Source organism: Bubalus kerabau, chromosome 5 (genome assembly GCF_029407905.1).
Source record: "Bubalus kerabau isolate K-KA32 ecotype Philippines breed swamp buffalo chromosome 5, PCC_UOA_SB_1v2, whole genome shotgun sequence".
Classification (NCBI taxonomy): Eukaryota; Metazoa; Chordata; class Mammalia; order Artiodactyla; family Bovidae; genus Bubalus; species Bubalus kerabau.
In genome coordinates this window covers 82,408,966-82,435,684 of record NC_073628.1, presented here as the reverse complement: position 1 = coordinate 82,435,684, position 26,719 = coordinate 82,408,966, and the positions used below count along the sequence as shown (strand labels likewise).

Here is a 26,719-nt window from a genome sequence, read left to right as displayed (position 1 = left end):
GCCTGAGAGTGACATTCAGGTAGTCACATGTAGTGACATTGACTACCTGAATCCAGCCATGCTTGAAGCCAGGCCTCTTTGGCTTCCTTTCCACTTATATGTGCTTATAACTTGCCCTCTTTTGCTTACACAAGTTTGGATTGCCTTCTGTAGCTTGATACCAAGATACCTAACACAATTCTTAACTGTTCTCCTTGCCACTAGCTCCTTTTCTCTTGTTTAATTCTTGTTCTGCATAAATTGCCAGAGTAACTCCATTCTACTTCTTGATCATGTAACACTGCTGCCCAGAAGCCACTAACCAGCACACACAGAGTGAGTTTTAGTTTCTTTTGACTGGGCAATTTAAACCCTGTCATACTGGCATGTCTCCTCTACTCTAAATACCCACTTACTGGGCCTGACTCAGTGCCTTTGCTCAGCCTTTAGCCTTAGATAGTCCTTCTCAAACTTCCCTACAACTCTTCAATGCCCAAGAGACCATCTCTACAGGCCCAGCCAGAAGTGACCTCTCTCCGTGCCCCTTTCAGAAGGCTGAATGCTCCAGGAGAGGACAACATTTTCTCTGATAAAATGCTATTCGTAGTTTAGTGCAGTGGTTAAACATGTGAATTTCCAAGTCAGATAGGCTAAGTTTGAACCTTGGCTCAGTCACTTATTGTGTGATTTGGACAAATTACAACTTCTCTCCGCCTAGGTTTTCTTATCTGAAAATAGGGATAATTATAGTAACAACAACATAAGATTGTCATGAGAATTGAGTGACTTAATATAGACAAAATCCTGGGCTTCCCTGGTGGCTCAGTGGTAAAGAATCCACCTGCCAATGCAGGGGACATGGGTTCGATCCCTGCTCCGGGAAGATCCCATGTGTCACAAGACAACTAAGCCCATACACCACAACTACTGAACCTGTGCTCTAGAGCCCAGGCACTGCAACTACTGAGCCCAAGTGTCATGACTACTGAAGTCCAAACGCTGTAGTGCCCATGCTCTGCAACATGAGAAACTGCTGCAATGAGAAGCCCACGTGCCGCCACAAGAGAGAAAACCCTGCTCTCCACAACTAGAGAAAAAGCCCAGGCAGCAACAAAGACCCAGTGCAGCCAAATAAATAAATACAAATTTAAAAATCGTACACACACATACAATCCTTAGAGAGTGCCTGGCACCTGGGTACTAATAAGTACTATATTTAGTAAGTACTGCTGCTGCTAAGTCACTTCAGTCGTGTCCAAGGGTGCTAATTGCTGTCCTCTTATTCTGTCCCTACCTGGATAATATCTAATTGGTAAGAAGGAAGCTTCAAGTCTCATCTTAGAAGTTATTTCCATAGTGGCCTTCCCTTTTCTGACCCTTACTTTAGATCCTCCTGTTTTAGGCTCTAAGAATATTCATCTGTTCTTATATTCATTTAGAAAGACACTCTTTCTTCAAATATTTACTGAGAATTTTTTTGGTGCTTGGAATACAATAGGGAATAAAAACGGAACTGGCTCCTGCCTTCATGGATCTTACAGTCTAGTGCGGCCCCTTTACCACTCTCATTACACCCTGACCATATATTATTGTAACAGGTTCTGGTTGAATATCCGTCTTTCCTGCTGGACATTTGTACCAAGCTGGTGGGGCCTAGGACCCAACAAACATTTATTCATTAATTCTTATTAAATGAATGAAATGGCTGAAGCACAGGATCAATCCCTTGGGCAGGTGCCCATCTGCAGGAGTCCACTCTTAAGATGTAGGGACTTTGGGGAGGCATCTAATGTTGTTGGCTTCTGACCTCATATTAATGACCTAGAGATGAGGAAGTGAGACTCCTGCCAGGGTGAGGATATGGGTCTACTCTGGTGCTTGAGGAGATGGGGCAAGGGAAGGACGTGGATGGGGAGGGAGGAGAGAGATTGCTCTAGTCCATGCAAGAGGCTCTGATGCCTGTATGTGTGTGTGTGTGTGTGTGTGTGTGTGTGTGTGTGTGTGTTGGTGGGGGTGGCGAGCAGGGCTATCCTAGGGACCTCTCATCCCAGAAAGGAAGAGGACAGGGAGAGTGCTGGTGAAGGGGTTGGGGACAGACTTGCCTGGATCAGGTATAGGGCTGGTCCAGGTTCTCATGCTCACCTTGTGGAAAGAAGAAAGCTGGGAGCCAATATCTTGCAGGAAATCCTTCAAAGAATTCATGGTTTGGCTCAGTGGGGTATTTGGGGTCTTGGCTAGGTGATGTACTGGAGTGCTTCCAAGCTGTGACAAGTCTCATATACCTATTGGAAGGCAGACCACAGATTGGTGTGGTTAGAGGCATAATAATTGTACATTTTCAGATGATCTCAGCAATTTCTTTAAGCCTCTCCTGGATTCCTCCTTCCCTTTTCATCTCAAACTCTCCCCCTTCTCTGGACTCTTATCCTATAGTTTAATGAAAACCAGCTATGGTTTTAAAGCTTTTGAGAACACAAAGCCCTGGAAGGCAATTAACAAGTGATGTGGTTATTATAGTAGGAATCTTGACTGGGCTTTGTGGAATCTTGCAGATTGGGTTTGAGCTACCGCCTACTCTAAGAAGATAAACAGTAACATTCACTTATAGTTCAATGGTGAAAGAGACAGTTTGGTATAGACTTTGGAACTAGGTTTTCCGGGTTCAAATCTCAATACTTCCACTTTCTAGCTGTGAAAATTTGGGCAAGTTGCTCCATGTTTTTGTGTCAATTTCCACATCTCTAATGGAGAAGGCAATGGCACTCTACTCCAGTACTCTTGCCTGGAAAACCCCATGGACAGAGGAGCCTGGTGGGCTGCAGTCCATGGGGTTGCTAAGAGTCAGGAACGATTGAGCGATTTCACTTTCACTTTTCATTTTCATGTATTGGAGAAGGAAATGGCAACCCACTCCAGTACTCTTGCCTGGAAAATCCCAGGGATGGGGGAGCCTGGTGGGCTACAGTCCATGGGGTTGCAAAGAGTTGAACATGACTGAGCGACTTCACTTTCACTTTTCACTTTCATGCCTTGGAGAAGGAAATGGCAATCCACTCCAGTGTTCTTGCCTGGAGAATCCCAGGGACGGGGGAGCCTGGTGGGCTGCTGTCTATGGGGTTGCACAGAATTGGACATGAAGCGACTTAGCAGCAGCGGCAGCCACATCTCTAAAATGAGAATGATAAATAATAGTACCTACTTCCTGGGAGTGTGTGTGTATTCTCAGTCATGTCTGACTCTCTGTGACTCTATGGGCTGTAGGCCATCAGGCTCCTCTGTCTGTGGGATTCTCCAGATAAGAATACTGGAATGGGTTGCCATTTCCTTCTCCAGATCTTTCCAACCCAGGGATGGAACCTGCGTCTCCTGCATCAGCAGGTGGATTCTTTACCACTAATGCAGAGGAACCAGAGATTAAATTGCCAACATCCATTGCATCATAGAAAAAGCAGAGAGTCCCAGAAAAACATCTACTTCTGCTTTATTGACTACCCCAAAGCCTTTGACTTTGTGGATCACAATAAACTGGAAAATTCTTAAAGAGTTGGGAATACCAGACCACCTTACCTGCCTCCTGAGAAATCTGTATGAAATCTGTCAAGAAGCATCTGTATGCAGTTAGAACCAGACATGGTTCCAACAACAGACTGGTTCCAACTTGGGAAAGGAGTATGTCAGGTTGTATATTGTCACCCTGCTTATTTAACTTATATGCAGAGTACATCATGTGAAATGTCAGCTGAATGAAGCACAAGCTGGAATCAAGATTGCTGGGAGAAATATCAATAACCTCAGACATGCAGATGACACCACCCTTATGGCAGAAGGTGAGAAAGAACTAAAGAGGGTCTTGATGAAAGTGAAAGTTCAGTTCAGTCACTCAGTCATGTCTGACTCTTTGTGACCCCATGGACTGCAGCACGCCAGGCCTCTCTGTCCATCACCAGCTCCCGGGGTTTACTCAAACTCATGTTCATTTAGTCGGTGATGCCGTCTAACCATCTTATCTTCTGTTGTCCCGTTCTCCTCCCACCTTCAATCTTTCCCAGCATCAGGGTCTTTTCAAATGAATCAGTTCTTCGCATCAGGTAGCCAAGGTATTGGAGTTTCAGCTTCAGCATCAGTCCTTCCAATGAATATTCAGGACTGATTTCCTTTAGGATGGACTGGCTGGATCTCCTTGCTGTCCAAGGGACTCTCAAGAGTCTTCTCCAACACCACAGTTCAAAAGCATCAATTCTTCAACACTCAGCTTTCTTTATAGTTCAATTCTCACATCCATACATGACTACTGGAAAAACCATAGCTTTGACTAATGGACCTTTGTCAGCAAAGCAATGTCTCCGCTTTTTAATAAGCTGTCTAGGCTGGTCATAGCTTTTCTTCCAAGGAGCAAGTGTCTTTTAATTTCATGGCTGCAGTCACCATCTGCAGTGATTTTGGTGCCCAAAAAGTAAAGTCTGTCACTGTTTCCACTGTTTCCCCATCTATTTGCCATGAAGTGATGAGACCAGATGCCATGATCTTCGTTTTCTGAATGTTGAGTTTTAAGTCAACTTTTTCATTCTCCTCTTTCACTTTCATCAAGAGGCTCTTTAGTTCTTTCCTTTCTGCCATAAGGGCGGTGTCATCTGTATCTGAGGTTATTGATATTTCTCCCAGCAATCTTGATTCCAGCTTGTGTTTCATCCAGTCCAGCATTTCTCATGTACTCTGCATATAAGTTAAATAAGCAGGGTGACAATATACAGCCTTGACGTACTCCTTTTCCTATTTGGAGCCAGTCTGTTGTTCCATGTCCAGTTCTAACTGTTGCTTCCTGACCTGCATACAGATTTCTCAAGAGGCAAATCAGGTGGTCTGGTATTCCCATCTCTTTCAGAATTTTCCACAGTTTGTTGTGATCCACACAGTCAAAGGGTTTGGCATAGTCAATAAAGCAAAAGTAGATGTTTTTCTGGAACTCTCTTGCTTTTTTGATGATCCAGTGGATGTTGGTAATTTGATCTCTGGTTCCTTGCCTTTTCTAAATCCAGCTTGAACATCTGGAAGTTCAGAATCAGCAAACTAACATGTACTGGAATGGGTGAATTTAATTCAGATGACCATTATATCTACTACTGTGGGAAAGAATCCCTTAGAAAAAATTGAATAGCCATCATAGTCAACAAAAGAGTTCAAAATGCAGTACTTGGATGCAATCTCAAAAATGAAAGAATGATCTCTGTTCATTTCCAAGACAAACAATTCAATATTACAGTAATCCAAGACTATGCCCCGACCAATAATGCTGAAAGAGGAGAGTGAAAAAGTTGGCTTAAAACTCAACATTCAGAAAACTAAGATCATGGCATCTGGTCTCATCACTTCATGGCAAATAGATAGGGAAACAGTGGAAACAGGGAGATACTTTATTTTTTTGGGCTCCAAAGTCACTGCAGATGGTGACTGCAGCCATGAAATTAAAAGACACTTGCTCCTTGGAAGAAAAGCTATGACCAACCTAGACAGCATATTAAAAAGCAGAGACATTACTTTGCCAACAAAAGTCCATCTAGTCAAAACTATGGTTTTTCCAGTAGTCATGTATGGATGTGAGAATTGGACTATAAAGAAAGCTGAATGCTGAAGAATTGATGCTTTTGAACTGTGGTGATCCAACCAGTCCATCCTAAAGGAAATCAGTCCTGAATATTCATTGGAAGGACTGATGCTGAAGCTGAAACTCCAATATTTTGGCCACCTGATGCAAAGAACTTACTCATTGGAAAATACCCTGATGCTGGAGGAGAAGAGTACAACAGAGGATGAGACGGTTGTCTCGATGCATCACTGTCTTGATGGACATGTGTTTGAGCAAGCTCTGGGAGTGGGTGATGGACAGGGAGGCCTGGCATGCTGCAGTCCATGGGGTTGCAAAGAGTAGGACACGACTGAGTGACTGAACTGAACTGAACTGAACCACCTGGGAAGCCCAACACCCTGTGAGGCACTCCTTAAATGTGAACTACTGTCATGCCTTTCAAACTATTTTGTGCTATGTATTAAAATTTTAAAATTATATGTATTTAATTTTTATTTCTTTTCACATTTCTTCCTGCTAGTGTCACATGACACTGTGTAGCGTAACAGAAAGAGGAATGTGTTACTTTTTGTTTCTACCTCTGTCTCTTAGTGTAAAGTGACCTTGGAAGGAACTCTCCAGTTCTCAGGTCTCTGCTTCCTCCTAAACTGAAGAAAAGAATCCCTCCTTTTGAGGAGAGGGTGGGATGTTTGGAGAAAGTAACATGGAAACCTATATTGCCATATGTAAAATAGATAGCCAATGGGAATTTGCTGTATGATTCAGGGAACTCAACCTGGGGCTCTGTAACAACCTTGAGAGGTGGGATGGGGAAGGAGATGGGAGGAGGTTCAAGAGGGAGGGGACATATGTATACCTATGGCTGATTCATGTTGATGTTTGGCAGAAACCAACACAATTCTGTAAAGCAATTATCCTTCAATTAAATAAAATTTAAAATAAAAAACCCCAAGCTCTTAAAAAATACTGAAATTAACACATTTGCACCTTAAATAAAATATCATAAAATTTTTTAGATTAAAAAAAAAAGAATATCTCTTTTGTTTAAATTCACATGTTGCAGTGAGAACTCAGAGGCCAAGGATGTGAAATTACATGGTGAAACCATTAAACTCAAAGTAAAAATGATGCAGAAACGTAGAGCAGCCTTTCTACATACCGATGATGCATTGCAGTATATGCCATTTTGGCCCAGGTGTTAAAGAAGTTCAGCCTCTGGATGAGGTCATTCACCCAGGAACTCAGGGCTTTACTTGACTTGTAGGCATATTTCTGTTGGGATTGAGAAACAGGCACATCATTTTTTTTTTAAAGATTTGTCTTTGAAGTCATTAAGAACATATCTGTACACTTTGGCGACAGACTCAATTGCCAGAAATAGATAACTTGGCAAGAGGATGCTATTTTCCAACTGAAAGCACTTGGTGAGAAATCTGAAAACTCTTAACCAGGGCAAATCAGCACGATCTTAACAGTGCTTTGGATAAAACACTTGCAAGTTTCCATCCTGGCTAGTCTTTCCTCGTTCTTTTTAAGTTCTCCAATCAGTCTTCATTGCTGCCCACCCCTCTACCCACCCACTTCTTTCCCCTTATCTGGGAAGATTACCTTCACAGGCCATTAAGTCTAAGTAATCTCAACTTTCTGGCCTTCCCCTATACAAAATTCTATAAATCTCCATCCACTGTCTCTTTCCCCCACCTCTTTTCCTTCCAGTTTCGAATCAAGCTGGTTCCTGCCCCTGTGCACTGCACAGCACTTCTGGAGTATTTTTGCTTTCCTGAAGTTTTCACTTCCATTTTCCATCCCATTGTTTATTAACACACTCTTCTATCTTAAATACACAAGCCACCTAACACGCAATCCTGCTTGTTTGATCCTCAACAGAATAGCGAACTGCTATTCAAGAATAGATTAAAAGGATCATAAACAGTGATCAGGTGGGATTCAGCCCTGGGATGTAAGGATGGTTAAACATGAAGATCAAAAAATGTGATACACCACAATGTAGGAATGAGGGATAAAAATCCTATGATCATTTCAATAGACGCAAAAAAAGGATTTGACAAAATTCAACATCTTTTCATGATAAAAACTCTACACAAATTATGTGTAGAAACAATGTTCCTCAGAAGAATGGGGGCTGCCAGAAGTAGATGGGAGGGGGAAATACGATAATGTAGATCAAAGAGTACAAATTTTCAATCATAAGAAAAAGAATCACTTTTGAGGATCTAAAGTATAGTAATTGGAGAAGGTGATGGCACCCCACTCCAGTACTCTTGCCTGGAAAATCTCATGGGCAGAGGAGCCTGGTAGGCTGCAGTCCGTGGGGTCGCTAGGAGTCGGACACAACTGAGCGACTTCACTTTCACCTTTCACTTTCATGCATTGGAGAAGGAAATGGCAACCCACTCCAATGTTCTTGCCTGGAGAATCCCAGGGATGGGGGAGCCTGGTGGGCTGCCATCTATGTGGTTGCATAGAGTTGGACACGACTGAAGCGACTTAGCAGCAGCAGCAGCAGCAGCAAAGCATAGTAATAATATGGCATTTTGTACTTAAAAATTGCTGAGAATAGATCTTGATCTTTCTTACCACCATAAAAAAAGTTAACTGTGTTAACTATGTGAGGTGATGGATGCATTAATTATCTTGATCTTGTAATCATTCTACAATGTATATGTATATCAACTCATCATGTTGTATACTTTAAATATATACGACTATCATTGTACAATTTTTCTCAGTAAAGTTAATAAAAACACCACCCTACTTGTGTGTTGCAAAGGAGGCAAAAAAGGCCCCTTGTAGCTCTCTAGGCTTGATCTTCTTTTCTCTAGTCAGGCTTCTTGAACAAGTTCATTGACTCCTGTCTCCTCTTCCCATTGCCTGCCAAACCTATTGTCATTTGGTGTCTTCATTAGAAGTCATTAAGGACCTTATACATTCCATCTTCATGATCCCACCCTAGACTCATCCCTCCCATATGTCTAATTTGTATTCTCTGCAGCTTTTGACTAAGTTGATTACTTCCTCCCTCTCTTGCCTTGACTTCTGTGTCCACACTCAATTCTAACCTTCTCTTGAATTCTCTATTTCTAGGGTTTTATTCTTTGATTCCTTCTGTTTCCCTCCCTTTCAGGCGGTGTTGCCTAATATTCCCTCAGCCTTCTTCTCTCCCTACTTTACATTCTCTCAGATCTAATTCACTATGGTTTCCACTACTTTGTCTAAGCTGATAGTACTGATATCTTGCTTCGCACAAATCATCCACTTTCTCCTGGATAACTTCACTTGGAAGCTTCCCCTAGCTTCTCAAGATGTTTCATGTCCAAAACAGGATGTCAGCACCTGCCCTCGAACGGCCTCTGTTTCTGCCCACTCTGTCTCTAAATGGTACTATTGCCCACCTAATTGTCCAAGCCATACATTTCTCCCTGGCTAATTTCCTCTCTTGCCATTAGGTCAGATATGCCCTCATTTCACCCATAGGTAACTAAACCTAGAGGATTCCAACTGAGCCACACTCTCTCGACTTAAATCTGAATGCATGTGACTCCCAGTCCTTTCACTAGTTAACTTTCTCAGTGAGTCGCGAAGCCGCTCTGCTGCTCAGTTTCCACATCTGTAAAATAAGGATATTGGAGTAGAGGAACCCAAGATCCTTTTAAGCTGTGAAGTCTTATGATTCTAAGTGTGTGCAGCTTGCAGATCCAATATCTCAATTCTCTTCACAGCTTGCACTCAGTTTTTAAGTATTTATAATTGTCTTTGCTTTCTCTAAACTCTATGTTTTCTACTATAAGTTTTAAAAATAGCTTTATTGAGATATAATTTACAAACCATATAATTTATTCATCAGGATTATGTCCATTCATCAGGAATATTTGAGTTGCTTCCATCTTTTGACTCTGAATGATGCTGCTGTGAACAGTCATGACAAGCTTTTTTGTGTGGGTACATGTTTCAGCTTCTTTTGGGAATATACCTAGGGTTGGAACTGATGGGTCAAATGGCAACTCTATGTTTAACTATTTGAGGAAATAAAATACTATTTTCCAAAAGTGGCTACACCATTTTGCCAAGAGCAGTATATGAAGATTCCAATGTCTCTGTATCCTTGCAATGTTTATTATTGTCTGCATTTTTATTCTGTCCATCCTGAGCGTGAGTGAGTGCTCTGTTGTGTCCGACTCTTTGTGACCCTATGAACAGTAGCCTGCAAGGCTCCTCTGTCCATGGGATTCTCCAGGCAAGAATCCTGGAGTGGCTTGCCATTTCCTCCTCCAGGGGATATTCCTGACCCAGGGATCAAACCAGCATCTTTTCGTCTCCTGCACTGGCAGGTGGATTCTTCATAATCGCACCACCTGGGAAGTAACCATCCTAGTAGGATGTGAAATTATACCTCATTGTGGTTTTGATTTGCACTTCCCTAATGATGAATGATGTTGAGCATCTTTTCATGTGTCTGCATACATTTTGATTACAAATAAATTTTAGAAAGTAGGCAGATTCACAAAGATGTAATTCACAAATAATAAGAATTGACTGTGTGTGCGTGATTTCATCCTTATTTTTGAGCATATCCTGCTGATGCTTGTAGCTGAAGTTCATTCCGTTTCACTGTTGGTATAGTCTATTTTTCCATCCTATTGTGGATGACACATTTCAGTTGTCTCCAGTATTTTACCATTATAAATAATGGTGTTCTGAATACTTTTGTACATGTTTCTTGATACTCATGTGCAGGGGATTATATACTTTCTGTATCGTTGAGATTATACTGTATATACCATTTTGAATCTTTAAAAATTTTTTTATTCACAAAACAATATAACAAGCATTTCTCCCTCCTCTGAAATTTGTTTCAATTGTTTTAGTGATTACTCTAAAAATTACAGCATGCATACTTAATTTGCAAAAATCTATGGGTTATTATTAAACTTCCTTCTCTGATACCTAAAAATTCCATATCCTCCCCAACCTTGGCTTATATGTTATTGTTGACCCTTTCTATTCTTGACCTTTCCATTTCAAAATGTTCAATAGTCTATCCTTCTTTAAAAAAATAATCCCACTGGATACTAATATTGTTGTTGCTTTTTATTTTTGTCAAAATTTATTCACCACCTCATTTACCACTTTTCCGCCTCTTCATTCCTTCTCACGTCTCAGAGCTTCCCCCCTTACCTCCTTCCACCTTCCTGCTGGATATAAGGAAAGGCATTCAGGGCTTCCCTTAGCATTTGCTAATGATGAACTCTCTCAGCATTTTTTCATTTTGGTCTGTTTTATTTCATCTTCATTTTTGTTTTTAAAGATTTTTTTTGGGTGTGGACCATTTTTAAAGTCTTCATTGAATTTGCTGCAATATTGCTTCTGTTATTTTATTTTGGCTACAAGGCACGTGGGATCTTAGCTCCCACACCAGGGAGCTAAGAATCCTCACTCCCTGCCCTGGAAGGCAGAGTCTTAACCAATGGACCTCCAGAGAATTCCCATTATCTTCATTTTTGAAACAAAAGTTTTGTATATACAATTTTAGTTTAACAGTTCATTTGACATGAGGGAGATACCATTTCCATTCCTTTGAAAATTACTTTTTTCTAGCTGCTTTTGAAGAGCTTTTCTTTGATTTTCTGCAGGTTCATTAGGATGTATCTATGCATAAGTTAAAAAAGATGTATACTGCTTGGGATTCATTGAACTTCTTACATCTATCAATTCTGGAAAATTCTCAGCTCTTATTCCTTTAATTATTGCCTCTGCTTCATCCTCTCTCTTCTCCCCTTCTGAACTTCAATCAAACTAATGTTGGACAGTCTGTTTGCCCTCTGTGAATCTTCATAGCTCTTTCATAGTTTCCATTCTTAGTCTCTCTGGGTTGCATTCTGGATATGTTCTTATGATCTTTTATTTTTTGCCTATAGAATTTTTTTTGGCTAATAGAAACAATTTATTGCCAGAGGGCAAATGAGCCAAGCGAGGCCAGAATTTGGAGGCAGCACACACTTCACCCCCAGGTCCTAATTTTCAAAAGAAATTTTTACAGCCACCAGCCCTCTGCACAAGCAACATCCATTTACCCCCACCTTCTCCCCATTCCACTGTACACAGCTGCCTGGTTCCCTCCAGTCACTGGTTCCCAGCAGACCTCGGCCTGCAGTGAGTTTACCTTGGAGCTGACCTGCGCCCGAGCTCATCTTGGTGCTGCGCACCAGCTGGCCCCTACCAGGCCCACGCTCTCTTTGTGGACCTGTTCTCAGTCCCATCCCCTTGATGCGCCTCTTGGATGCCCTAGTGGGGGTGGGATGGGGCTGTCAGCCCAGTGCTTTTCCCTTTTTTTGAACTTTCAAAATTTTAACTTGGGTTTCTTGAATCTAAAACATATGTATTTTTACACACATTTATGTAAGCATGTGTTTTATAGAAGTATACATATTTTTATAATCCTTAAAAATGACTTAGTGTTCTAAAACTTAAAAAAATTTCACAATACATCTGAGAGATCTTTCTAGCATATCAACACATACCTTATTATTTGAATATATCATAATTTATCTAACCAGATTTCCATTAAGAGGTATTTGAGTTGTTTTCAACTTTATGCTGAAACATAAAAAGCCCTGCAACAAATATCTCTTATATAAATTTATTTAAGTAGAATTGCCAAATTGCCCTCTCAGATTTTATTAATATATACTCACACCAAAAGTATATATTGTCACCAAAAGTATATATAAAAGTCAACATCTTTTAATGGATACATAATATTTCCTCATGAGTCTATACCATAGTTAACTTACTCTTTCCCTAGAACTAGGGGATTTATTTCGATCAAGCATGTGAATGGGAAAGGATAATTGCTTACCTGCCACAATTTGGGCACTTTTGTACTAAGAAAAGAATCATATATTTCCTCCAGTTCTTGGGTAAGGATAATCTCTCCTTTTATAGCAAGTTGAAGATCTTTCAGAGACTTATGTATAATAGATAGCAACTGATCAAATCTTTCAATTTCTTGGATCAAAAAGGTTAGCAAGACACAGTGGATAAGTGGATCATAGCCTGGATTAAAAAAAGAAAAAAACTGTGGCATCTTTCAGATAAGATGAGGCTTTACTTGGAGAGATATAAGGTTTGGAAATTAAAGGAGTTTGACGTGAGTAGCCCAAGGATTGAAAACTATTTTCTGCAAAAGGCCAGTTAGTAAATATCCCAGGCTTTGTGGGATACTCAACTCTCCCTATGTAGAGCAGGTGCAGGCATAGACAATGTGAAAACAATCATGGCTGCACCACAATAAAGCTCTATTTGTGGGCACTCAAATTTGAATTTCATAAAATATTTGTCATGAAATATTATTATTCTTTTGACTTTTTCAACCATTAGTTTAGCTTGTAGGCTCCAAAATGAATCTTTTTTTTTTTAAACTTTATTTTGTATTGGGTATAGCAGATTAACAATGCTGTGACAGTTTCAGGTGAACAGCAAAGGTTGAATCTCTTTAAAGGGTTAACGTATGGATGCTGAAAATTTAATAGGGTAAATTACCACAGTTCAACACTTGGGCCTTTCAGAGCTGGGTGTGGAGCCAACTCTGGACAACGAGGATTGCTCTGTCTTCTCTGGATCTGCCGTCCCTCCCTCCCCTTTGCTCCTCAGAGTTCAGAAGTCTCCCAGCTTGGAGAGGGTCAGAGAGCCCATCTAAATCTCCCTGCCCAAAATGCTGTCCATCAGGCAGAGATGCAAAAAGGACAGAGACTTAAAAGCTCTGTAGAATCTCTCAAGCAGACTTGCTCCTTTCTGGTTTTCTACATCGTTATTACTCCTTTACTTTTTGTCTTGGGGTCATGGACCTTCCCCCTGTCTACCCCTGCCCCCATAATTTTCTCTTCTGCTCCCCATCACCCAGCTTGGAGAGAGAAGAGGGCATTATGGAGTTAGTTTTCCATCTCACATTGGGCTTTCCACTTTGTTAATAACTTTTGTCCTTCTGATGCTGGAGTCCTTTCCTGAGGAGGCTGGGGTGAGGGGAGGAAGGTCATGTTCCAGGCTTACCTTTGGGATCTTTATGAAAAGACTCCCAGATGGGGCTTAACATGATGTACTTTAGTGTGCTTGGAGTTCCAGCCCATTCTTCTTTCTCTACAGACAGTGGCAGCCGCGTTAGCATGTCCGATAAAATTGCCATCACCACCTCATCCTTGCTCTTCTCACGACTGCAAGGAAATCAAAAGAAAAAAGGAGATATAGGCTTGTCTAATCTGGGAGGGCCCTCTATGTAGGCCCCATCTGAAGGTAAACGCAAATTCACGGAACCACAGAACTGTGATATGGAGACCACGGAGACTTACAGAGACCATGGAGTTCATTTCATTTTACAGGTGAGAAAACTGCCCAATGCACTTCAGACATTTGCAAGGAGATACATATTTTTAAAGTTTTCTTAAGGTTTCTTTGAAAAGTATTCATCTGAATGCATCTGCATGAAACAAGTACCAAGACTGGGATGCAAACGAGGAGGCAACCAGACAGAGGATGCTTCAGTAGCTTGACAGGTTATTCAAATGCATGTCAGATTCCTCTGTGTTCATACACAGGGCTTCCTGGTAACGCACTCAGTGGTGGCGACAGGAGAACAGCATGTGTATAGGTCTGGTAGTAGTAAGCAAGGCCATACAAACACTGAAGACAGAGGAGGTCTTTGGAATCCTTTTATAGATGAGGAAGTCAGGGTCCAGGGAGATGATAGGACCTCCCTGTACAGTGGATGAAGAGGGAACGGGGTACACCTCTTTTGAGTTCCATCACTCTGTTACTCTATATACTAGTGTAACTGTATACACACACACACACACACACACACACACACACACACACACACACACATATATATATATATACTGGTTTTCCAGCAAACATTCCAGGTTTCACAGAGCTGAATGAATGTGGTCCTTTGAAGTAAGTGATAATCTGGTGATAAGCTGTGTATTTAGTTTAACAGTGCAGAGGATGAGATGGTTGGATGGCATCATCAACTCAATGGACATGAGTTTGAGCAAACTCCAGGAGATGGTGAAGGACAGGGAAGATGGAGATGGTGAAGGACAGGGAAGCCTGGAGTGCTGCAGTCCGTGGGGTTGCAGAGAGTCGGACATGACTGAGCAACTGAACAATAACAACAACAACAACAAGAGCTGCTTCTGAGACAGTTTGCAACTCGCATGAACTAACATTTTCCTAGCTTTGTCATTATGCTTTGTTTTTGACATTAAAGTAGGGTTACTCAGTGGAACTCATCCAAATGGTTGAAGGATCGAAAGATTTAAAAAATCAAACTCATATTCTAAGTGCAATATTTGCTTACCACTGAAGACATTACCTTGAATGTGAGAGATCTTTCAAGTCAAGTCCCACAAACAAGTTTCTAATAAACTTTTTAGCAAAGGTGGCCTAACTGCAATAATCGTAGTAGCCTCTCCACATGACCAAAGGGATATTAAGACACATATTTGGTCTGCTTATTAAAAGCATTCCCTTATAATCATTTCATCTCTTACTGGTGTATTTACTGAACGCTAAAAGTGCAGAATTGGACTTCCCTGGCGGTCCGGTGGTTAAGACTATGCTGCTTCCACTGCAGGGAGAGGGAGGGGCACAGGTTCCATCCCTGGTGGGTAACTAAGATCCCTGCATGCTGCGTGGTGCCCCCACCCCCTAAAAAAGCAGGGGTTGTGTCAACCTCATTAAAAAAAGAAAAGTGCAGAATTAATCCTTAAATGTGTAGGGCCTGCAGGAAATTCAACCTGATATTCCGGGGACATACTGAAGGAGTTCCAGTTGCATAGTCTTTTATCTCTAAATGTCAGCTTTCCTTCTATGTCACAGGTAGTTAATATATGTTCATTTTGTCAGTGAAATGAGTATCCAATGATCTTATTTTGTGTCAGTAGATTTGATCTTGACGGATATGAACAAATAGCTGAAGTCATAGCCAAATCCAATCAGATGTCATTAAAAATTTTTTTTAAAATATATGGACCATTTAAAAAAGTCCTTATTGAATTTGCTACAATATTGCTTCTGTTTTATGTTCTGTGTTTTTGACCATGAGGCATGTGGGATCTTAGCTCCCCGACCAGGGACTGAACCTGTGTCCCCTGCATTGGAAAGTGAAGTCTTAACCACTGGACCACCACGGACGTCCCCAGATGTCATTTTAACATGAGTCATGTTGTCTAAAGAGACAGAAAGACTAAGAGAATGCAAGATTCCAGTGGATTCAGAGCTTTTCTAGGTAGACAGATAAAAATGTGAGCTTCCCAGGTGGCCCTAAGGGTAAGGAATCTGCCTGCCAAGGAATCCGCCAGACACAAAAGGGGTTTGATCCCTGGATTGGGAAGATCCCCCGGAATAGGTAATGGCAACCCACTCCAGTATTCTTTCCTGGAAAATTCTATGGACAGAGCAGTCTGGCAGGCTACAGTCCATGGTGCCCCAAAGAGTCAGACACTATTGGGTGACTGAGCACACACACAAACACACACACACATGCATGTATAGGTCCTATAGAAGTAAATATAACATTTCATATTTATACAGATTCAATTAAAAAATACCACCCATCAGGTACAATTCACTCACTCAATGAAGATTTATCTGGAACCTACTACAGGCTTGGTAATTATATGTGTGTATGTGCTCCTGTGTATATAAACTTGCTTCTCTGTCATTTGAAGAATCTAGTTTCTGTGTTTTTTGACTGTATTTTTCTGTAAGTAATATATTGTATATCTTCAAATGGATATTTAATAATTTACAACTAATATTTTTTCCTGGTGAGTTCTTACCTGAACATGAGGTTGGTGATGGTAAATCTTGGTTGCATGCCAATGAGATTATCAATGAACTTCTGGGCCTGGATCTCCCTGAAACCCCTTGTGGCCTCAGGGTGTAATTCTAGGAGATCAGGAGGGTCGTCGTCAGGTAAGGACTGGATAATGCGTATGTAGTCCTTCATGCTTCCAGATTTTGGCAGTGGCTAATATATGTGAAAATTTAAACACTGGTTAGTTTTTACCTACTGAGACATTTACTTTTGGCAATGTATGAAGATGATATTTCCCCATGAAGTTTTATACATCATTTTATGCTTATTTGTTGATGGTATACTCTAGATACTTCTGTCAAAAGTTGCACTTGGGCTATATTATAAAGTGCAGTTTCATGACAGACACATATAACTTTCTCATTGGAAAAAGAGAGAAAGGAAAAAAGAAAGGAGGGTGAGTCTGACTACCCATTGCCTCAATGACCTACAGCCACAGATAATGGATACACTCAAGATTTAAGAAGTCATTTTACTTTGGTAAAGCCTATAGCAGACATGTGAGCATGATCTTAATAACTGAAGAGACTAAGGGAGTCCGGGGTGGGCAAAACTGGTGAAGTGGTCAAAAGGGATACACTTCCAGTTAAAATAAGCAAAAAAATAAACAAACAAAAAAAACAAGTGAGTTAAAAAGTTATTTAATAGGGAAATGAAAAGCTTTTTCTTCCTGTTTGCCAGGTATATTTCCCAGTTGACAAGTTATACTGTAAGGTAAGCAGTTATTCCTTTGACTGATCCAAGGTCACAACTAATTAAGACAAAATATGTTTTTAAAAACCTATTAAGTCATAATGATAAACGTGGCTGTGCTGGTTAAAAATATGTCAAGTTCTTTAATATTCAACCCTTCAAAAGATGGAGTCTAATTCTCCTTTTCTCAACTGGAGCTTGGACTAAGTGACTGCTTCTGTCAAACATAAGTAAAGTGGAAGGGATGGAGTGAGACTTTGTTTTTTTTTTTAAACTTTAAAATAAAATTTTATTAAAAAAAATTCAGCTCATAACATATATATTATTCTATCCTCTGTCTACCCCTACTCCCCACCATCTTTACTGAGGCATAATTGAAAAATAAAGCAATATATATTTAAGGTGTATAACATGATAATTTGATATAAATGTAAGTTGTGAAATAATGATCACAATCAAATTAATGAACACATCTATCACATCCATATAGTTATTTTGTTGTTGTTGTTGCAGTGATATTGCTTAGCATCTGTTATCTAGCATATTTCAAGTATACAATACAGTATTATTAACTATAGTTATCATGCTATACATTAGATCCCCAGAGCCTATTTATCTTATAACTGAAAGTTTGAACCCTGTGACCAATATCTCCCCATTTCTCTCTGGAGTGGGACTTTGGAGACCAGGTCTTAAAAGGCACTGCAGCTTCTTTCGTCCTTCTTGGTTAACTCACTCAGGGGATGCCAGTTACCATGTTTTGAGGACCATCAAGCAGCCCCAGTGCTCCCAAATGATGGAAAATGAGTTGACCTCTGGCCAACCCATGAACTTGTGAGTGAGTTTGGGAGTAGATCCTCCGGCCTCTGTTAAGCGTTCATGACTGCAGCCCCAGATGATACCTTGACTGTCACCTATGAGTAACCTCGAGCCAGAACGGCGCAGCTACACTGCTCCAAGGATGTTGCTAGTGCGGTTTTTGTTTATTAGATTATAAACTGATTCATAAGAGAGGCACGGTGTTAAAAGTGAATTATATCAGCGTGGACCAAAAGGGACAGAGGCAGTGAAACATGGAGAGAAGACTTCAGGTACCTGTACAACTACAGACAGGAAGCATGTGAGAAAACTATTTAGCTGTCAGCAAGGGCTACTTTCTATGGAACTGGAAGTCTTACTCAGAGGGTGGAACCAAGATCCCAGTGGAGGGAGGCAAGAGCCTCTGAATCCTTGCAGGAAATAAGACTGAGTCCTAATCAAGGAAGTGCAGCATTTACCCATTTGGGTTTCAGAATTTCTGTGGACCAGTGACTGCTGTGTGTCTTCCATTTTCCCCTCTCTGCAGGGAAGACACAGTCCTATGCCTCTCCCATCATTGCTTGTGATGTATATGGTGGCCATTGAGCGTAGATCAAGTGTCTTTTAGTTTTTATTTTGTAAAAGCCACTTTTTTTTTTGCATATTATGCATATTTCTTCTGTGGTGTGAGCTTTCAAAATCACGACTAATTTTCCAGTTTCCATGGTTTTTTTCTACAAAATCAAAGAAGCTATAGAGAATAATCTTTTGAAATAAAGGGAAAAAATGATAGAGGCATTGGAGCCACTGATCTGAAGATGAAACAAAGACCAAAGACCATGCTACCTAGGTGAGAAGTGTCTGTCGAGAGGGAAGGGCTGAGTCAAGTGGCACTGCTACCTGTGGATCCGTTTTCTCTTTCCCATCAATGAGTTTAACAGCAAAACACTTGTAGTGTTTGATGATGGCTTCCACCGAGTCAAAACTTTCGTCTCCTCTGAGTCCCATCCCTAGGGCAAACTGCTGATTCCTCTCCAGCAAGTGTATTTTCACATTGTAGACTTTGTTCCCATAAAACACCACCAACACGTAGGGCTCTGTCCTGTGGGTGGTGTTCTCCTTCAGTGGGCCCTGTTCTTCTTCAGAAATGCCCCTTCCACTGCCCTGAAGACTGTGTTTTCCAATGCACCATTCACCGTGCTGGACATTCTTTGTCATCAGACCTCTCAGGGAAAGGTTTTTCTCCTGCTCATGATTTTATAAAGTAGTGGATTTTCCTGAGGGCCAGAGCTGGCTGGAGACTGACTTCTCTGAGGTGGGGGTGGCATGCTTTTTTTATGATCTCTGTTTTGTGCAGTCTGGTTGTGTGTCACAAATGAAGAGCTGGCAACGGCAAGAGGAATCTCTAGGGGACTTTGGTTTTGTAACAGGTCAGATGCTTCAGGCTTCATCTGGTGATGAGGAGCTGTGAGTGTCTGGGAGTCTCCTGCGGAGGTGTGGGTCAACAGTGGCCTGCCGTGGGGTCAGGGGCACTGGCAGCAGCAGTGCTGGGAGGCTCGGAGTGTTGGCATAAATCCTCTTGGAGGAGGTCGCCATATACCCTACCATACAGACTGCCAAGTGTCTTTTAATGAAAAGATCTTCATATGAAGGGGAACTACTTAAGGAGTTACACCAAAGGAACTGCACCCAAAGAGTCTCATCTGCTCAAGATCCTTGACCTTAACACTAATGGAATGAGGACTTTCAGGGGTCTGAGAGGGAGTGAGAACATTTGGTATCTGGAAAGAATGTAAAACATCTGTGGCCAAGGATTTTGAAAGTTTAAAAACATTGCCTCAAATTATTTAACTCTCCTATCAATCTGATTCTGTGGCTGCTTGACCAATAGAACACTATACAGAATAAACATTTTGTGTCAGGTCTGGTCCTAGGCCTTAAGTGTCAAAGAGAAGAAAAAAAAAGGAGTAAGTGACCACTGACAAAGAAGAGAAATGCATTGTTCACATGGCCAGGAAAGTGGGTAGTAACGGCTTTCTTGATAGCTTCAAGGAAAACATTGACCAACTAATGAGGGCCACAGGGAGACATCGGGGCTTCCCAGGTGGTAAGTGGTGAAGAATCCACCTGCCAATGCAGGAGACGCAGGAATCTCAGGTTCGATCCTTGGGTCAGGAAGATCCCCTGGAGAAGGAAATGGCAACCCATTCTGGTAGTCTTGCCTGGAAAATTCCATGGAAGAGTGTCTGGTGGGCTATAGTCTGTGGGGTCACCAAGAGTCAGATATGACTGAGTGACTGAACACAAGCACAAGCACAGAGAAACATCAACTAAGAGAGACATTAATAAAAAATTATCTGCAGAAACTAAGATTATGACAAGGAACAGGAAGAGCTGGCAAGTTTTTATGACAAACTGTCATAAAACTGCAGCATTTAAAGCAACTAAATAATTGAACTTATGATGTTAGAATCTATTCTGTAGTCTGATAGGATTCTGCCAGTGGAATTATATGCTTCTATGCTACTATGCTTCATATTCTCTTGAGCATACTTAAGTAACTGTCTGTATACAAAACTATGCCCACTGTACTTTTTTGCAATTTAAAAAACGTTCAAGGATAATTTTATCTTGCTGCTGCTGCTGCTGCTAAGTCGCTTCAGTCGTGTCCGACTCTGTGCGACCCCATAGACGGCAGCCCACCAGGCTCCCCCGTCCCTGGGATTCTCCAGGTGAGAACGCTGGAGTGGGTTGCCATTTCCTTGGTTGAATTTAGACTCTAAACAACTAGAGCATTATTTAAAAGTTTTTTTTTTTCTTAATGGAAATCTAAAAAACAACTCATAGCTTTTCCTGCCTTAAAAGATTGTGTCATCTTCCTTCTCACCTTCCATCATCTCCCTTATGCAAATTCTGACCTGTCTCATTCATGTCAAGTCCTCTTTCCACACTCTCAAACCAGAGATCTGGAGGATTTTTCCCTCCATTAGCAACCATCTGCTAGGGCACAACTGCTGTGTGTAAACTGGAGACTCTTGCTCCACAAAGATGGAGGCCTGGATGGAAGTTAAACACTAAACAGAGAGAGGACGAGGGATGACGCGGAGTTTCGTCTTCTACAGTGCTTGGGGTAGACTCCTTGAATCTCAGCTCTCCTTACTGTATGTGGCTGCACCCTGAGAACCTCAGTTTCCTCATCTGAAACTGGGGATAACATCTATTTCATATAGTTGTTTTGAGCATTAAATGAGAAAAAGACATCAGTCGACAAGTGTGGATCAGATCAGCACAGCTTAACTTGCTTCTGCTTCCTTGTGCTTTGTATTTTATACTCTAGGTTCCCAGGGGGCATGAGCCATTTATCGTTCTTTTCATTTACTGGCCAGCATAATGCTTCATTTAATAGCGTACATTCCAGGTTGTGCTCTTGGTGGATGGTTGCTAGCAGAGCAAAAATCCTGCAGACCTCTGGCCTGAGAGCTGGGAGGGAGGACTTGGCATCACTGTGATGGCTGGCAATTTGTGTAGGGGAGGTGAATGGAAGATGAGAAGGATAATTTTTTTTAGGGGCGGGGGAGGGCGTGCCACAGTTTGCAGGTTCCCCTACCAGGGACTGAACCTGCCTCCTCGGCAGTGAAAGTGCAGGGTCCTAACCACTGGACCACCAGGGAATTCCCAGGAAGATGAGAAGAAAGAATGCCATCTGGGTGATCATGGTAAAGTGGGTAGGGGCCTGGTGGGAGGAGGAGAAGAAGAGACAGAGGTCATACCCAGGTCATCTGTGGAGGGTCTTTAGAGTGGATAGGTAGATAAAATGGTAATTGATAGAGTGATGGTCATTTACTTTTGTAATACTAAAGGTTATGTGTGTGTGCATGCGTGCTCTGTCATGTCCGACTCTTTGCAACCCCACGGACTGTAGCCTGTCAGGTTCCTCTGATCATGGGATTTCCCAGGCAAGCATACTGGAGTAGGTTGCTGTTTCTTCCTCCAGTGTATCTTCCTGACTCAGGGATCTAACCCTTGTCTATTGCATCTCCTGCACTGGCAGGTGGATTCTTTATCACTGTGACACCTGGGAAGCCACATTGAAAATTAATAAACACCATTAAAAGTGAATGTTAAGGGCTTCCTTGGTGGTCCAGTGGTTGAAGATTTGCCTGCCAATGCAGGGGACATGAATTTAATCTCTGGTCCAGGAAAATTCCACATGCCATGGGGCAACTAAGCCTGAGTGCCATAACTGCTCAGCCCTTGCAGTTAGAGCCTGAGTTCTGCAAGAGACGCTGCTGCAGTGCGAGGCCCACACGCTGCAGCTAGAGAATAGCCTCTACTCGAAGCAACCAGAGAAAACCTTGCATGCAGCAATGAATATCCAGTGCAGCCATAAATAAATACATAAGTAGAAAGTGAAAAAAGTGAATGTTAAAATTTATTTTAATGTAGATTTTAAATAATGGCGCAATCCTTAAACATAATCAGTAATGTTAAGAAAATAAATCCTTTTCTTACCTCATCAGTAGAGAAACTGAAGTCATCTTTTAGCACTTCAGGATTACAAAATTTGTAGAGAAGGGTGTTTACACATCGCCTGTCCCAGCTGTCAGTCACCCAGCCACCGTAAACCACCTCCCCAATCAGGTAGCGCAGTGTCTGCCAAGGAATACTGGACTGAGCACTCAGGAAATTTTCCAACACCTTTATGGCAACCTGTAGAAAATGCACTAGTTTTCATTATTTTAGCACACGTTTTCAGGTTGTTTTCATGGTTTAACATAAAATCAACAACTCAAACAGCTGCATATATTTTATCTTTAAAAATACATGGAAAAAAAAGAATAAAAATATTAGGCTATACATTTTACTCATTGTTGTTGAACAAACTTTGAATTACTTAACTGATTAATATTGTTATTTTTTGAATAGACAAAACAAACACGTAGTATTGAATTCAGAGGGCTTCCCAGGTAGCACTAGTGGTAAAGAACCCGCCTGGCAAAGCAGGTAGACATTAAGAGACGCAGGCTCGATCCCTGGGTCAGGAAGATCCCCTAGAGGAGGGCATGGCAACCCACCCCAGCATTCTTGCCTGGAGAATCCCCATGGACAGAGGAGCCTGGCAGGCTGTAATCCACAGGGTTCTTCAGACACGACTGAAGCAACTAAGCATGCACAAGCACACTCTGAATTCAGAAGATACAAAAGGATAAACAAAGGAATGTAAATTTTCTCCTACTGTCTAGCCTTCAGAGCCCCTGCCATGAGGCCATCATTGTTAACAATGTCTTGAGCTACACTTACCAACACTTTGCGACCCCATGGACGGGCTTGCCAGGCTCCTCTGTCCATGGGATTCTCCAGGCAAGAATACTGGAGTGGGTAGCCATTCCCTTCTCTAGGGGGAATCGAACCCAGGTCGTCTGCATTGCAGGCAGATTCTTTACCATCTGAGCCACAAGGGAAGCCCCCTAAGTAACTATATGCACATAAATTGATTTCATTCCTTCTTTTTCCCTCCTGACCTTTCCTCCTCTCTCTCTTCTTTTCTATCCTCCCTCAGTCCTTCACCTATCTTTCATCTCTCCTTCCCTCTCATCTTTTTTTTCTGTGTTCATATCTTTAGATACACCATCCTGCAACTGCCCAACCAACATATCTTGGCTACTGTTGTTCAATGGCTGCAACAATTCATATTTCCACTAACAGCTGCCACCATTCTCTCATTCCTTCCACTGTTCTTTCATCCCTTCCTCTGCTAGGAGAGGTTGCCCTATGCAATTTTTTTGTACTTTGCTGTTAATTTATAGTTCACTTGCTACTGGTTATTTTCAGAATCTTTTCTTATGTCTATTGGTCAAGATTTGATTTTCTGTACATTTAGCTATTTTTCCTTTGGATTGTCTTTTTCTTGTTAAAATGTGAGAGCTCTTTGTATATTATAGACATTAACTCTGTAAGTTATTTGCATTGCAGATATTATCCTAAATCTGTGATTTGTCTCTTGACTTTATTTTGTCACCATTTTCCATATAGAAGTTTTTATAATCACTCATGCCTATCTTTTCTTTTATAGTTCTGGGTTTCGAATTTTAGCTAAGTTATCCCTAACTCCACAATTGTACATGTAATCTCCCAAATTTATTTTTAAAGATTTTTATTGTTTTACTATGCTGCAATTCATCGGGTCGCAAAGAGTCAGACACGACTGAGCGACTGAACTGAACTGAACTGATACATTTAAAGTTTACTCCATTCTGAAATTTATATTTGTATACAGTATAAGATAAAGGGTCAAACCAATTTTCTCCCAGCTGGATGGCCAGAGTAACCAGTATCTTTTACTTAAAAAAAAAAAAACAAAGAAAAAAACCCTCATTACTGAGTTAAAATATTTTCTATGTAAATATTAAAATTTCATATAAACTCAGATCTATTTCTGTATTCTCTATTATGTCTCACTGATTTGTTGTCTACTTCTGCCAAACAATATTGGATTTAGTATAGTGGATTTTTTAAAATATGTTTTGATATCTGGTGAAGGGAGATTCTTGCAGTATTTTAATTTTTTGTATATTTCTAGTTTATTCTTCAGTGTGTCTTCTTCTATGTAAACTTTATCAATTCCAGAATCTTCCTAATAGGGTTCTAATTGGATTGACAGTAAATGTGATATGTAATTTTGGAAGAATTGGTAGTTTATGATATGGGAAGTCTTCCTATTGAAGAGAGAAGGCAGGATTGAAAACAGAGATGTGGCAGCAGACTGCAAGAACTGTGTAACTTTGGAGAGTCTTTTAAGTGTTCTGAGCCTTCATTTCCTTATCTTTAAAATGAGGATAATTAGTGTACTTACTTAATAAGGTTGTTGTGAGAATTAAATAATTCATATAAAGTAATCAGAACATTTTAAGCTCTCAGCAAATGTTATTCTTTTTTACTTCCTGATTTACAGTGTTCATTATTTAGGATGCATACAGTTTTTATTAAATTTGTTCCTGAATATTAAAAAAAAAATTGTCACTACTGTGACTGTACTATGCTTCCATGTCTAAGTGTTTACTGCTGGGGAAAAGTTAGTGGCGTCTATATATTTATGTTTTTATTGAGCCACTTTATTGAATTCTCTCATTACTTCTAACAGGTCTTTTTTTTAAACTAGTCTCTCAGATTTTCTAGATACACAATTATATCATCAACAAAAGGTAGCTTTTTCCTCTTTTTTCTTGCTTCTCTTTTACAGCATTAATATGAATTATCTTATCTTATTGCATTTACTAGAACTTTTAAGGCAATGTTGAATGACAATGGTGATAAAAGGCATCCATGTCTGATTCCTGATTTTCTTTGAAACAATTTCAGTGTTTGGCTATTTAGAATAATATTTGCTTTAGGTTTTTGGTAGTCTTTTTCATATTTAAGCTGTTGCTTTGAATCCTATAAGAGTTCTTTTTAGGAATGGTACCTGGGTTCATAATACAGACTTTTCTATATCTATTGATCTGATCATTTAAACTGAGATTATAGATTTTCAAATACTGAGCCATTTTTACATTCTTGGAATAAACCCCACTTGAGCACAGTATATCATTCTTTGCTTCATTGCAGAAACCTATTAAGTTTAATATATAATTTTTATATGAAGTCCTAAGTGAAATTAGCCTATAGTACTTTTCCAGAAGGCAATGGCAAGCCACTCCAGTACTCTTGCCTAGAAAATCCCATGGATGGAGGAGCCTTGTAGGCTGCAGTCCATGGGGTCGCTACAAGTCGGACGCGACTGAGCGACTTCACTTTCACTTTTCACTTTCACACAATGGAGAAGGCAATGGCAACCCACTCCAGAGTTCTTGCCTGGAGAATCCCAGGGACGGCAGAGCCTGGTGGGCTGCCGTCTATGGGGTCGCACAGAGTCGGACACGACTGAAGCGACTTAGCAGCAGCAGCAGCAGGTATTCATATTAAAATTATGTTGATTTCATAGAATGAATTGGGGAGATTGCCATCTTTTTCTAAGTTTTGGAATAGTTTAAATAATATTAATATATCTGTTTTTTAAAATTCAGAGTGAAATAAGTTGTGAAACCATTTCATTCTGGTATTATTTGCAATTTCTTACGGCAATCAGTCTAGTCAACATTTCCATTTCTTTTTTTTATTTTATTTTATTTTTTAACTTAACGATAATGTATTGGTTTTGCCATATATCAAAATGAGTCAATTTAGAAAGTTCATATTTTTCTGGGAAATCATTGGTTTCATCTAGATTTCCAAACTTTATTAGCCTCATCAAAAACCAATTTTACAATTTATTTTTCCTTTCTACATTTTGTGTTATTTCATTAATATTAAAAATTATATTTAATTTTTATTTTTTCTAATTTCTTAAGATGAATATTATTTCTTGCACTTCTTTAATAATGAATATTTGAGTTAGTTTTTTTTTTCTGAGCATAGCTTTTGTCTCTCACATTATTTTTGATATGGTGGTGTTATTCGCTCAGTCGTGTCTGACTCTTTGCAACCCCATAGACTGTAGCCTGCAAGGCCCCTCTGTCCATAGAATTCTCCAGGCAAGAATACTGGAGTGGGTTGCCATTTCCTTCTCCAGGGAATCTTCCTGACCCAGGGATTGAATCTGGGTCTCCTGCATTGCAGGCAGATTCTTTACCATCTGAGCCACCAGGGAAACCCCCACATTTTTGGCTGTACTCCACAGCATATGGGATCTTATTTCCTGGGCCAGGGATCAAACCCTCACTCCCTGAATT

General features: G+C 40.6%; 1 protein-coding gene across 1 annotated transcript in view; it reads right to left on the bottom strand.

The window, feature by feature from the left end:
* Positions 1–26,719, bottom strand: part of DNAH14 (dynein axonemal heavy chain 14) — a 440,851-nt gene that overhangs the window by 5,496 nt on the left and 408,636 nt on the right. Inside the window, exons 79-84 of the mRNA XM_055583763.1 lie at positions 22,464–22,661; positions 16,423–16,613; positions 13,631–13,791; positions 12,441–12,637; positions 6,723–6,835; positions 2,122–2,261 (exon numbers count right to left, since the gene is read on the bottom strand). Coding sequence (XP_055439738.1) covers positions 2,122–2,261; positions 6,723–6,835; positions 12,441–12,637; positions 13,631–13,791; positions 16,423–16,613; positions 22,464–22,661 — 1,000 coding nt within the window. The remainder of the gene's footprint in view (positions 1–2,121; positions 2,262–6,722; positions 6,836–12,440; positions 12,638–13,630; positions 13,792–16,422; positions 16,614–22,463; positions 22,662–26,719) is intronic.